Source organism: Neopsephotus bourkii, unplaced genomic scaffold, assembly GCF_033783945.1.
Source record: "Neopsephotus bourkii isolate Nb327-2 ecotype Australia unplaced genomic scaffold, CSIRO-AGI_Nbou_v1 NB_1053, whole genome shotgun sequence".
Taxonomy (NCBI): Eukaryota; Metazoa; Chordata; class Aves; order Psittaciformes; family Psittacidae; genus Neopsephotus; species Neopsephotus bourkii.
In genome coordinates, this window is record NW_026901542.1 from 1,091,034 (window position 1) to 1,106,036 (window position 15,003).

Below are 15,003 nucleotides of genomic sequence, written 5' to 3' on the forward strand. Positions count from 1 at the left end.
AAAAACAGCTCTTCTGCAAAGGAGATTTTTTTACTGCCTGTGCCATGTGCAATTTCTTTTGTTGTTTTAAAAGAGTAAGTGCACTCCTGTTCTCACTGCTGATTAATGCCACCCATTGGATCACATTTATTTTATTTACAAGTCAACTGTGCAGAAGAGACAGATGACTGACAATACCCTCTGTATACGTCTCAGTTTGAGTATCAGATTGAATACAGAGGCAAATGGCTTCCTGCTGTCTTAGGTTCACGGATCTTGTGGATGAGTACTTGAAGATATTTCAGGGGGTGTGACCTATTGTCAACCTTATTCTTGAATTCAGTAACACTTAGGTTTTTATGATGCAGTTCTTCTGGATTTTGATACCTTCGCTGTCAAAAGCAAAGGTTGTCCTGAGGACTGTTAGGTAGCTATAAGTCAGAAAGGTGTCTCTATATGTATGTCATTTTATCACAGAAGTGTCATTGACACCAGTGAACATCTGTGGTTCAGATTCTCAGACCATAACCATCCCAAATCAAAATCTGTGCATGAAATACCCAGTATTTTTTACCAACTTGGAGGAGGCAGGATAAAGTGTTTTACATATATTTTATTTCCACTTGATGCTCAGGTATTTAGAATAATAATAGCCATAAAAAAGAACTTAATTTTCTTGGTCTCATATGATTCAGACTATAATATACATATGTATGTGTGCAGTTGTGCATATATAATATATATATTTGTACATATAAGCGTATTCTAATATGTGATGCATTTCTGGTTAGTGTATGGAGTTGTGGATTTATTTTAATGACAGCTCCTTACTCTTTTTCATTCTAGTTGTAGCTGAGAAGTCAGCACAGATTTGAACGCTTCAGTCTGGCTTGTAGTCTTGGACATTAACAGCAGAAATATAAATTAAGTTCTAATTATTTATAGCTGGCTATAAAAACTCATGAAAGGAAAAATGGATTCTCTGTGTGAAACAGAGGTCTAATTATAGCTGTATCACAGTCTGTGGCTAGCAGAAAGCATCTTATTTGTAAGATCAGCTGGAGTAGCTCATATTTCAGAGCTGTCATCTCAGATCCTCTGAAAACTAAGCAGATGTCTTCATTTGGTTCCATGCTGTTTATGATTTCAAAGTTTTCACATATTCCTGTAACATCTAGCTCTTACTATTGCAAAGAAAACTTTGGAACTGCAAACACGATGGAACTAAAAGCATGGCATCTGTTAGGACATCTGAGTTGCTGCAGGTCTGAGATGAATGTTCACACTGGTTACTTACATTAGCACATTAACTGTTTTGTTACTGATCAGGGACCATAAGAAAGGATAGGATTATCATATTACCAAGTACTAAGTGATTTTGTCTCATGAGTGGGTGGATCTGGAAGATAGAAATACTCAGCCCACTCAAGGAGCCATACCAAGCAGTGAATTTTTATTCCTCCGTTAAGTGCAGGAGGGCCTGTATGTAGATACAATTCCTACTAATATGGACCCAAAGCCAAACCAAGGAGATAGTGAAATTTGGATAATCCCAACCTTTTGTGACCAAAAACTTACCTTTTTTTGTTTGTTTGTTTTGAAGGGCAGAACTTACCAGAAAATTTTATTTATCCTTTCTCTTTCCATTCGAGCGCATTCATCTTGGAAGTTGAGAAGACAATAGGTCCCAGATTCATCCAGCTGAAATTGTACTGGAATATCAGTATTAGGAGTTTTCTCCTGACTAGGTGCCCCTGAAGACCTGCAACTTGGCCAGTCAGAAACACTAAACACAAGGTCCTGGAGGAATTGAAATCATTCAAACCAGGGCAAGCTGTCCACTTGGGACATATTTCACCTCTCAGACTAAAATTTTACATCAAAATGCAGAGGGAAGTATTGCTTCAGTGAGCCTAAGGTTCTTAGAGTGTCCCAATATTTTTATTGTAGTTCTGAAATACATTCCCTGTCTCTTGGCACCATTTGTCCTTTGCCATCTTTTGAGACAAGCGTGGACCCTTCATAGTCTGTTATTACTTTTAAAAATAATGAGAGTAACCACAGTCTGCTTACTGCTGCACCTGGTATTTTAATACCAACTGAGTTTGATTGTAATGACTGTACCGATGTTACTATGGCACTAGTAAAGATATCTAGTATATTCTAGACCAGTAAGTAGAGAAGCAAGTTTTGTGCATTTTTTTTCCATGAGATTAAATAAAAATTTTAGTTGAAGACATGAAATATGAGGTCAAAGGTAGGGAATTTAGATAAAGGAATAATTTTTTTTGCCTGTAGCTTGAATAGAAAGGAGGAGGGCAGTATAAGGAGATAGTTAGTGTCCCCCTGTAATATGGGCACCATCCTAATAAAAAAGTTCTTTAGACAAACAGTGCCATTGTATCAGACAGCACAAGTACAATGGATCTTGGCAAATCACAAGAATGAAGGGTTTTTTCTTCTTTAAGAGAAACCTAACAGAGGAGTTCCATGTCATTCTCTCACAAGCCCATGAGTAAATCATGAGACACATTATTTTACCAGGTGGCCAAGATGTCCTGCTATAGTTGATATTCCTATTTGACTTGCACTATCATTTTTCCTTTCTAATACTGTGGTGTTAATAAGTGATTTAAATGTTACCAAATTATGGCACTTCACAGAAAAAACATGTTTTTCTTCTTAGCAACCTGTATTCTGAATGTGTCTGAAAGCTGCATATTTGAAACATGATGTATTATACCCAGTACTAGATAAGCAGTGTGCGTTGGTATATGTATCGACATCTAGCATGAGATAACAGAGGTGTGAGAAAAAATGGGAAATAATAACCTGATTACGTACAAAATAATTACATTAGCAGCTGGAATGTGACTGAGGTCATCACTGGAGTCAAGCCTTTTCCATCCTTTTCTATTAGATTTTTAAATAACTGGTCTATAGAGGAAGGAAGAGAATACAAATTTGACCAGTAGTAGAAATGAGAGTTGCTGATTAAAATAAATAGTCATGTGGGCTCATTACTGTGTTTGTTGTAAGATAAAGTGTAGGGAGTCATGGCATGATGTGTGAGTCTCATTTCACAAGCTTTCTTGCTTCTTCTTTTTGATTTAGTCAACATTTTTATTTGAAAGCAAGGTCTTGTAGTCTGCGTATACACAGACAATGAACTGCAATTAAAACAAGGTTGTGAGATGACAGTTATCTTTAATTGAAGCTGATGCTTCCCGTCAATGCAGTACTCAGTCTGGTCTGCCACATTCATGTGAACTTCACATCACAAGTATTATTGATAGAAGTAACTTGTTTTGCAAGGGAGAAAAACAAGTAGTCTAGCCTCTGGGTTTGAAAGTATTTTCTTCTGCCTGAATCTCCATTATGTGGCTCTTCACTGTAGGCTAGAAATCATTCTCAACTGAGTTCATAACTCTGATCTCTTTGTAGAAGACAGGGTAATCTCAGTTTTCTTTGTTCCATACAAAGTACTGTTCCTTAAATCATTTGCCCTGCCCGCCATCTGTTTTTCCTCCCTCTTTGCATCACTTCACATAATGTCTCCATATTTTTCACTAACAAGTTCAAGCTGCTTTTTTCTTTTCAAGTTGTTCATAGTATTTTTGTACTCTTCCTTCAGCCACTCTCTCTGTGGACTTCTTCATAATAAATCTACATGATTGTTCAGTACAACCTGCTAAGCAGAGCCACTGTTCTGTCGCCTTTTAAATTTACTGGAACAATGATGATGCTTTGCATACCAGACTAGAGAAAATTATGGTTATTGCAAGGCAAATATTTCTGCAAATACCTTTTGCTTTGTAGATGTCATACAAAATCCATGCCATCCTAAATGCTTATCGGTGAAATGATTTCGTGCATTTCTTCTGTATTTATTCCACTACAGGAATGCTCTTGCAATGGCCTAAGTTATCTTAGAAGTTACTAATGCCCATCTCTCACTGCCAGAAATGGAATTCACTCCTACTATTATACTAAGGCTTGAATTTCATACTTAGAAATTGTACATTAAAAAGCAAACAAAAGCAAACCCTTCTCTGTGTGTTACAGGCTCTGACAGAATCTCTTACCGGTTTCCTTCATCTTTTCTTGTGTGGGGTTTTTTTTATCTCCTTTGAATTTATTTTTCTCTTCATATATGCATTTTGAGTAATTGTCTATGATATATTGCTTTGTGGTTTTGTTTGTTTTTTTTTTTTTCCATTTGACAACAATCTTCAAATGTGTGCTTGTCACTTACCTGCTATTTTTGCCTGGAAATCATGTAATCCCATGAAAATTCCTAAGGTTTAGTAACTTTGGGTATTATTTAATTTATTGTTCTTCTGAACTAAATCTTGAGAGAGAGTACCTGTTTTGTTGTTAAAAGCTATTCACATTTCATATCATGTCTTCCTAAATTCTGTTGAATCTGCAGCCCAAGTGTAACTGTGTTATTTGAATGATCTCTGTTCCTGAAAGAATGGAAGATTAAATAGATCTCTACAAAAAAACTGTACTAAAAAGGCACAGTAAATAGTTTGAATTGAAAGGAAAATTTTACCTTGAGCGTAGGCCACTTTCTCAACAACTGCCAAATACGCTTATGCTGTAACTTGCTGCAGGAATGAAACTGTTCTCAGAGGTGCCAGCTAAATTTTGCATTGTATCGTAGTGTGAATAGAAGAGCTTAATTTACTGGAGGCAGCTGAATAGGAGTCTGTATAAAAAATGTAGCTTATTAACAATCCATTCCCATCAGTTTTAGAGCGAGGCTTTTGCCAGACCTGCTGCATTGTGTTGAGCGTGGTTACAGATCAAGAGAGCACAGTGCTCCACTACTGAAAACTCCTGCTGCCTGAGACAAAGCTTTCGACCACCCTCTTTACCAACTGGCACTTGCACACACTGAGAGGTTCTGCCAACTAACAATTACAGACTGCATTTGTGAACAGTGCTGGGAAACATGTTGAAGAACTAAGAGGTTAATTACAATTAGAGGTGTGCTGACAGAGAAATCAAGAGTCTGGGTAGATTGGAGACAAGCTTTAAATGTTGTAACCACTTTGTGCTTTCATCAGCTCAGGATCCATCTTTTGTCTTCTTGTGTTTATATTCATGTTGCAGGTATGGCACATTTAACAGACTTAACTAAAATTTTCCAGGCTTGCTAGGAAATTAGATCAAGCAGTAATGCAAAAGAGGGGGAATTACAAAAATAATGATTCTGAGATTCAATGTTCTACTGAACAAATTTCTTGGTGCACTGGATTCAACAGGAAAAAAAACACAAAACTTATATCTGACCAAATACTACAAATGGATAAATCTATACAAACAGCTGTTGGTAAGAATCAGATAAGATTGCATCTGATAAATGTAAGCATGAATCAGTCACAAACCAAAACACAAGATAAGATAGAGGTTTTACAGGAATGTGATTATTAAATTTGGTTAGTGTTACAGAAGCTGTCTGTCAGCTGGAGTCTTCCACACAAGATGAGAGAGTTACCTTCATCCCCAAGTGTTCAGACATGATGAGGGAGAAGTTAGGTGTACTTCTGTGGCATCTGTTTGCAAGAGTTTGAAATGGTTTACTGCTAATAGTTTCTTCTGCCTAACATTGGTGACAAATATCAGTCATATAGTTGTGTGCTAATGAATTCATTTGTGGAAAAGCAGAATCCAGGGAAAGACAAGTCTGAGAAAACACAATTTAATGGAACAAAACAAAGTCATTTAGAATATGGACCAGTTGTTTTCTTGGCACAGAACAAGTGCTTTGATGCTGTTTGTTAACACTTGTTCCTGTGTACAAATGAGAAAGGAAGTTATATATGCTGTCTGCAATGTCAGACTCTGCAGCTTCTAAGTTTGGAGCCTGCTATTCTTTCCTCTTACTACCTTCAAGTGGCACAGAGAAGCAGAATCTAATCCCCTTGCATTACCATAGTGTATATGGTTACATGTTAGACTTCCCATAGGCATCTCTGGCACTGGCATTTCTTAGGGGGCTTTGTTGTTGACTTAGTAACCTAGATGGCTTTTTAAAAATCCTGTGCTTTCTGTTTGATTTTTTTTTTTTCAGGTGGCTTTAGCCAAGGAATAAATATATTCTTTAGGTTTTAAATAATATATTCCTTATTATTTTTTGGTTTTGAAAGAAATTACATATAAAATATACAAGCTCGATTTACATATTGAGACGTCAAATGTTGGAATAATTAGCTTAATACAGGTTGAAGAGTTGAATAAGTACTACTGGAATAGAGTTAAGAAGAAAAATTTGATGAAACTATGGGGATAAGAAGTCTGATATTGTGAAATATGTTTTGTTATCATGACATATTTTCAGGAGGATTTATGTGACTTGAATAACTTAGATATTTAAAAAACACTCAGAAACTGCAGTTTTCTGGACATGGTACTCATATTATTTAGCCTGAGCTAGGGTCTTCTACATAGATTTATTTATTTGTGTTACTGTGCCAAAGTTGGCAATTTTCTCTCTGAATCTATTTTGGAACACTTTACAGTCAGCCATATGGACAAAGCCATCCTGTTTTGAGGAGAAAATAATTCAAGTACATAGATAAGATCTGTACAGCACCTCTTGCCTTGAGAACAAGTTTTTGCCCATTTTATTTTCTGGTGTAGGTGAAGCCATTGGAATCCTACCATTTGTCTTTACTGAGGATAGGCTTTTACCTCTGATGTTTCATAGTCCTTTGGGAAGTATTTTTCATGCTGTTTCTAGCAGAAAAGATATTTTTAGCAAGATAGAAAAGTCAGTGGCAAACCAAGTGAGGCGTTTTCATTAAAAACTCATTTTATCTTTTGAGGGGTATATTCTTCATTAATATTAGGAGAACAAAAATACTGAACTATATATGCATTTGTAACAAGTATAATTGGAAAAGAAAGAAATAAGGTATAAGCAAAGTAGCTAATTACAGGATGATGAAGAGAGGAACACTTTTTATGTTCAATTCTTAGTCAATACGCGTGGGCATTATGTGTATCTGTGAAAAGGACTGCTTTCTAATGAGAATGTCAGCAGTAAGACACAGTACCTTAAAATGAGCATCTTGCATTCCAGTGATTTGTGTCCTTCACACCAGAGTATTTTGATACTGGCTTTCCAATATCTGGCATTTAATGTTCCAATGTCTAAAGGTGCTGTGAATCCACAATGTTAATGAAGCTGATTCAGAAGTGTTCTGTGAAAGTAAAGGTGTCAGTACACACACACTTCAGCTTGTTTTCAAATACGTGTATCACTTAGCTATTTTATATTTTACCAAGCAAAAGTAATTGATTCCTGCATGAGCTTAGAGTGTGCATGTGTTATTCATTTAACAGGTAAGGTTTTACTGTATTATTTAAATGTTACTTTTTGATGTAAAGTGGTTTTACTGTTTATTTTTTTTCTTTCCTACTATCTCTGATGAAGGATATTCAGAAACCCTTTTTGCAACCTCCCCAGTCATGCACACTGTCCGTCCAACATTCTATAAGGGTATTGTCTTCCTTTTTTATCATTATCAATGCAATAGGGACAAAATCCTATAAGGGCTTGCAGTTGAGGCATTTGCAGTCCATCAGTGATGGGTGGTGTAAAGGGAGGTGTGTACCACCCTTCTCACCTTGTTGTACCTCCCTTCTCTCTTACCATTTCCTGTTACCTCGACAATATTCTCACTTTCCATTGCATTTCACATCTAGATGGATAGAAATACTGTTTTCCAGAATTTTGTCAGTTCGGTGTTTTTAAATGTTTGGCAGTTTTTGTGATACAGGGCATGCTCAGTAGATTATGTAGATGTTACTTTTTATTTCATAGTGTAGTAACTGCCTAGGATTCAATTACCAAATACTTTAGTCACTGATTTCCAGTAATGGAAACAATGACAAATGTACTATACTTTATTTGTATATGGTCTAAATTGAAGTAGTAACTTCTTAAAATATTTTTTGGTTATTGTATGAAGTCACAATTTTGCATTCTGCTTTGTTTTTCTATTGTATATTCAGTGCAACCACTTTATCCAAGGATCAGAAATGTTACAACAGCTGCCGCTGAGACCTATGCCAATATAAGTTGGGAGTATGAGGGACCTGATCATGCGCACTTTTATGTTGAATATGGTATAGCAGGCAGTAAGAAGTCATTTCATTAAATTTTGCTACAGTGTTCAGATATATTTTAAAGACTGTTATAGCAAATGTGGTCCTAAATTGACCCAATGGTAGCAGTAGCTCTTAAGTATCTATAAGAATTGTTTTTTAATTTGATCATGAAGATCAAATAGTTTTCATTTTAATAAACATCAATGTGTAGCAGGTATTTGGTGCTTAGAAAGAATATCAGCCTTTGTTCCTTTGTGTTTTATAAATTCTTTTGAACGTGAACTTCTAAAAATGTAGTTTGCATGGAGTTGTTTATAACGCAGTGATTACATGTGTTAAAATATGATTAGTTGCATTAAAATAGGCTATAACAATTTTGCTAAATTATGCCAAATTCAGGGGAAAAAATAAATGAGAGCAAATCAAAACAATATTCTTTGTTAAGTTAAACCTTAAAATCAAACGTCAACCAAATTACATGCTTTTATTGGCATAAACCCAGATTTTAATCTTTGATAATACCACTAGTAATTAAAACACAGTTAGCTAATAAAAACAAGATATGTCTATTCAAACATTCTATCCTTCTAAAGTTATGACTAAAGATGACCAATCTGAAAATTGGAATATAAATGGATTTTTCTGGATATTGGTCTCAGATACGAGAGAGATGTTCAGATAACGATGCAAAACTTCTTAACTAAAATAAATATTGACTGAAACTACAGAAGTGTAATTTAAATTATTAAAATCTATTTTAATGTATTTTATAATTGCAAGTTCAGTAGCCTTTAAAAAATATTAAGTGAAAATACTATTTTTCTAGTACAATGGAACAAATGTTTAAAATAGCTTCATAACTCATGTACAATGTCTTTAATATATTGCATGCAATATATTATTTGAAGTCATCATTTTATATGATTTTATTATTTTTCTGAAAAAAGGGTTGATTTTTTTCATCCAGTCCATAGTTTAGTCAAGTAACTGTTGATAGTGTTCTGTCTAGAATCTTCCAATAATACAGACAAAAATTAAAATTCCACTGTGTTGTTTTCCTAAAATTTTTGTAGGCAAAGAAGATTGGAAAAAAGAAATTGTAAATGGTTCTCGAAGCTTCTTTGTGTTAAAGGGTTTAACACCAGGAACAACATATAAAGTCCGGGTTGGTGCTGAGGGCCTGTCTGGTTTTAGGAGTTCAGAGGATGTTTTTGAGACAGGTCCAGGTGAGGCATGCCATACCAATTCTGTATCGTAGTCAGAATCGTGGTAGACAAAGTGCTGAAACATTGAACTGCTTCTAGCTAAGAGATGCTGTAGCTTTATCTCTGCATGTTCCTTTTATAGAGCAATGTTGAATTATTTCATGAACTCCTAAATAATGCCAGGGCATTTATTATGTAGATTATGAATGTTTCCTCCTTCCAATATACTCTACTTTTCTAATGTTTAGATTAGAGGCAAAATACTCACTGCTTACACTCAAACCTGTGTGCTGTGCACTGAAGATGACATATTTCATTTATTTCTAATTAATATAATTAGATGGCTGTATTTAAATAACTTTAATAGAGCCAAGTATTTAAACATAAAGTTCTGTATATGATTAGTTTTAATCCAGAAACTCTGAGCTAAAATGTTTCCATAACCAGAAGCGCAGATTCAATCTGATGTCTCATGTAATCTGTTTCTACCGGTGTTAAGAGATTTCAACCTGTAAATGTCTTTTCCTGTCATATACTGGGTTTATATGGATTTTGATGTTACAACCATATCCTATGAATCAGTAAGGCTATTTAAGTTCCTTATGTACATATTCAGTCCTACTTCCTCATAAACAAATCAGTAATGCGTGTTCTTTTAACTCAGAGAAAGGGCTTTGTTGGATGTTTTTTGATGTTATGCTGAATATGTTGTTTTCATCACAGCATGTTCTTAGTCATCTGTTATTTGTTGTGTATTTGCTAGCCTCTTCTGCTCAGTCCAAGCATTTTGGTCAGTGCATAGTTATTTCACAATAGCCTCACCAACTCCAGATTGTTATGATTTAAGAAAGTAGTTTCAGTATGAAAATATACTTGAAAATTATGTAATAAACACCAGACAACAAAGTAAATATTGAGTATGCCAGTTTGAAAGCAATCACTTTCTAAAATCATACATTTTTGCTTTGTTTTGTTCCATTTCCTTTCACAGTTTCCTTTCACAGTTTCCTTTCAAAACAGGAAGGTTTTGAAAACATGGTGCTGGATAACAGTGCCAAGCAAATGAGTATGGGCTAAACACAGAGGCTATGCCAGAGAGCATCTAGTTGTATAAAAGCAGATCTGTAAAATTTTGTGCAAATACACATCCAAAGTCTAAAGTAGCAGTAAAGCAAGGATCAAGACTATAGTAATTCAAAACAAGCTGAATGGAAACCTTCCCAAAAGCATCTTTCTGCACAAAAGTTATAGTCAATTAGGAGCCAGTCAATTAGGAAACCTGTTCATAACCAGTCACCTTGGCTCATGTTGTTGAGTAGTTAAGGAAGAAAGAATTTAAAGACACTCTTTTCTGCTTCTTGGTAATGGTAAGGTTCAGTGTCCGGCGCTAAACTATATACATAGCATATTTCTTACAGAAGAATGTTGTGTCACACTATCTTCAGCCCCTATCAAAGCTTTTAAACACTGCAAAATCTTAAATGGACAAAGAAGAAAATATGGGAATATGAAATATGTTCTTAATTAGGAATGAAGCTGCAATATTTTATATCAAAGGCTTTTGCTCCATAAATATTCCTAGAGAGAATGTTCATAGCGTGCAGGTTTATCTTTTTGAGCATACCAGAACAGTGTATTGCATTGATCCCGCATTAGCAGTTCAGCAAGAGTAAATGTTTTTCTTCCTGAAGCAGAGAATTTGCTTAGCACAAGCAGGAAATGTTCCATTTTAAAAATTACACTGAGATCTAGAAACCCTTTTCTACTGGATATACAATAAGTTAAAGAATACAGGAAGCTACATAAGTAAGTTTTCATCTTTACTCTTTCCCATCTATCTTGCATATTTTTATGCATGAATTATTTTGCTTGATCGCATTTCTTACTACATTTGAATGTGAAATGCACTGTTGCATTTTGTCACAGTATGTATTATACAACCTTTAATGCCTTATTTTGAATGCATATGAGCAAAACTAAAACCAATTTTAAGGAAACCAGTTTTAGAGGAAGATTGCCTTTGTGATCTTGTTTTTTAAGACTGCCACTTATATATATTCATATATTTATATATGGTATATGAAGTGGAAATGTATAAAAGATGTATTTATACATATTTATATAATGTGTAGACATTTTAATGCAAAATAGTTTAAATTATTGTGCTTATAAGAAAGAGTCAGTTTCAAAAATACCAGAAAGGATATTCTGAAACAGAGGTTGGGAAAACTCCTAATTGTAAGTCCACAGTAACCAGGCACATTAATTCATTGATCTGTTTACATGAAAATCAAGTCTTTGATTACTTTTATTACTTTGCCCAGTAAGACCAAAAAGAGGCAGCAAAAATAAAGAGTTAATTTTAGTCTAGTACTTCTATCATGAAACACACATTGGTCTTCCCTGCGGAATGGAGAGTAATACTGTCTCCAGACATCAGAGGTACTTGGGGTTTTCATAGAGACTATGAAAAACACTCAGGAATCTGGGACCTTTGAGAGCTGATGTTTGCAAGCTAGTTGTCTCAGCCTAGTCTTAACTAGTAAATAACATTGAGACATGGGCTTGAATTCTGGTCTGTAATTGCAGTGTTATATTTTATTGTTAGTGTGCTTGCCAGCCCGGTGCAGTCTCTTGTCAGCTAGCTGTCTGCCACGCAATGCTCAGGTGTTATTCCAGGGCAGAAACTATACCTGTACACCAACACAGGACTATTCCCAGTTGTCATCCAATATGTTTTGTAAGAAGAAGAATTTAGGCTGTATCACTTGGAATTGGAGCTAGAAAACAGTCAGTGCTCCATCGAAAGTAGGTTCTCCGTGATGTGTTTTTATGAAGCTTCCCTTAAAATCAGATCTTCTCTAAGGAGAGATGGAAATCATTATGGGGCTCTGGGACTTCCACATTTCTGTGTATATTCATGTGTTGGGTCTTCCTCTTCAGTGGAAGCAAGTCTAAGGACTTTCCCTAGTAGATATAGATGACATATATTGTGCCATGAGAGCTCATGTACTCACAGCATCCGAGCAAACAGAATGACTGAAGGTCTTAAATATAATCTGATCTTAGTGCAAAGTGTCTATTAAACTGAGATTTGAAGTACTATTGGTTCTTACTAAAATCCTGTGTAATGTATGGGCTGTGAAGAATCTGATACTTTTATCTAGTGAAGCCATTAAAAAAAACAAAACCAATCAGAAACAAATGCTAAACCAAAATGCCATATGAGTTACACATAGGAAGTGTTTTGCATATCATTTTCCTTATTCATGTGGAATTTTCCAAATAGAGATCTATTGAGCAACTCTTCACAGGGTTTCAAATTCTTGGGTTTTGCGGCTGAAGGAGAAGGTGAAAAAAGAACATGATAGGTTTGGATGGATGCCGGTATTCCTCCACTTGACGGCTTCTGTCTGTAGCATGCATCCCTAACTCCTTTCACTCATCCCACTTTGTCCCAACATCAAATCCTATCACCAGTTGCCTGCTGTCTGTTTCCAAACAGGGGAATAGAACACAAGCTTCACATGGAAAATCTCAGTATTGTGTTGGAAACCAGCAGGGAGGGATCCAGCCCCCAGGCTGCACAGATAGTTTTCTTATTAGTGACTGTACTGTTTCCTGTGTAGTTTGCTTATCATTTACATTATCTTGCTGTTAGAGTTAGCATTTGGAGAAAAACAGTGCCAAGGAAAGGCTTCCCAATTGCTTTGTCCTCACTAATTCTGAATCATGGCAATCATGGTAAATTGTAGGATGAGGTACGGGTTTGAGGAGGGGAAGAAAACATGATGCTTAATAAGGCTTTAAAGGATGCTTCGTTGATGATTTTCAGTTGAAATTGAATGTTAGAACCTTGAATGACCCATCTGTTTCCCCATTTCAGACTAATGGGAGTGCATTAGCTAATGAGTATTGGCTTTTTATTCATTTTGAGAATGCAATCGGCATGTTTGTTTGAATTATAATTTGCAATTTCATTTCAGTAGTTAATGTAAAATGGTTGAGAATAGTTTTGTTTGTGGAAAGCAATATAGTATGTGCACAGATTTTGCGAAGTAGTTGCAAAGCTTAAATGTTGGCAGAACTCTTACATACTCAAGAGTGAATTCTATGCACTATGTACTTGAAAACATTTTGAATAATGAAAATGTTAACAAAAGACAGTGTCACTATTTTTCTTAATCCTAAGTTTCCTGGTGAATGTTATTCCTTAATGGACAATATATACTCGCCATTATTTATCTGAATTAGTATAGCATTTAAATGCAGCAAAACATCTCATTTTTCTGCTTTTATTCTTTAGCAATGGCAAGTCGGCAGGTAGACATTGCTACTCAAGGATGGTTCATTGGTCTTATGTGTGCTGTTGCTCTTCTGATCTTGATATTATTGATTGTTTGCTTCATAAGGAGGAATAAGGGTGGCAAATATCCAGGTAAGATATATAACAATGAGAGTAAAACTTGTCTACTTGTAATCCATTAAGACATCTCATGTTTACTGGAGAAATTACATTTGCTGCTGGTTTACATTTACACTCTGTATATACGATAAATCAGTCTTATCATGTGGTAGGCTTGTCAGGAGCAATCTGCCTGTTGGTAAAAAATCTCAATCCATTTAAGTGTAAGAAAAGAACCTCTCTAGAGAGGTTTGAGCTTTTTTTGAGATACTTGGTCCTCCCACCAACCAATACTGCACATTCTGCTTTCTGAAGTCTAATGAGGATGGGTTTGACTCAATAAAATAAGCTGAGTTAGAATTTACTTGGTCAGAAAGTGTGGAAACATATGCCATATCATAGTCATGCTGTTACTTTAAAGTACTGGGAATGCATTTCATAGAACAAATCCCTTCATATGCTATTTTGTCTTAAGTACATTACCCTCATTAGAATCTGTGTTGTCTTCAGCCTCTGTATTTTTGCAGCCAAGTTTGAAGTTACCATCCTTCAGTTAGGCTGTTTTTTCTTCTAAAAGTTTCTTCTTTGTAAAAGTTTCTCAGGTTTGTTTGGGTTTGGGGTTTTTCTTTTTTTTTTTTGGTGTTAGTCTTAGGAATGGGCAAGTATAGTTTATGAATTATAATTAAAATTAGAACTATACAATGTACATCTTTTATCAAAACTCTCATTCCTCTGGGTTACATATTATGAAAGGCATATATTTGTGTATGTGTGCATATATGTATCTTGCATATATCTTTCCCCAGTCTTTCAGTTCTGTTTATGTAGTAGGTCCATAAACTAAAGCTTTCTTGAAAAGAATGATGACAACCAGTTTGCCTAGTACTGACTGATAGGATCTCAGAACAGCTGCTGAAGTATGAGTGGGTATGAATGAACTTCTAGTGGGCATCAAAGAGTAATTTGCTTTTTCTTTTTCCTTGGCTAACCACAATAGAAAACAAAATTGCTAAATTTAATGTACAATATTGATTTAATGAAAAAAAAAACTGTTCTATATTACAGACTCCAAACATTTAGAAATTATATAATTAGCCAGACTCTAGAATGCTTATTTAAAGTCAACCCAAACTTCTTAAAGTTGCATTGTCAATTTGGACATGAAAAAGATGTAAGCACTTACAAAAGTACAAGAAGAAAAATTAATCCATACTGTGCTTTAATTTCTCTCACTTGTTTTGACCAGTGCACTTCTGAAAACTAGTGTCAATGGGCACTGAAAATTTTTCA

At 35.2% G+C, this 15,003-nt stretch overlaps 1 protein-coding gene across 34 annotated transcripts in view; it reads left to right on the forward strand.

Annotated features, from left to right (window-relative positions):
- The window catches only part of NRCAM (neuronal cell adhesion molecule), a 154,977-nt gene that overhangs the window by 126,056 nt on the left and 13,918 nt on the right, over positions 1-15,003 (forward strand). For 13 of the 34 annotated variants that reach the window (XM_061361136.1, XM_061361135.1, XM_061361137.1 and 10 more), the window contains 4 exons: positions 7,427-7,492; positions 8,008-8,133; positions 9,177-9,329; positions 13,615-13,746. In XM_061361136.1, the coding sequence (XP_061217120.1) occupies positions 7,427-7,492; positions 8,008-8,133; positions 9,177-9,329; positions 13,615-13,746 (477 nt within the window). The remainder of the gene's footprint in view (positions 1-7,426; positions 7,493-8,007; positions 8,134-9,176; positions 9,330-13,614; positions 13,747-15,003) is intronic. The other 21 variants (XM_061361146.1, XM_061361147.1, XM_061361149.1 and 18 more) reach the window with 2 other exon arrangements.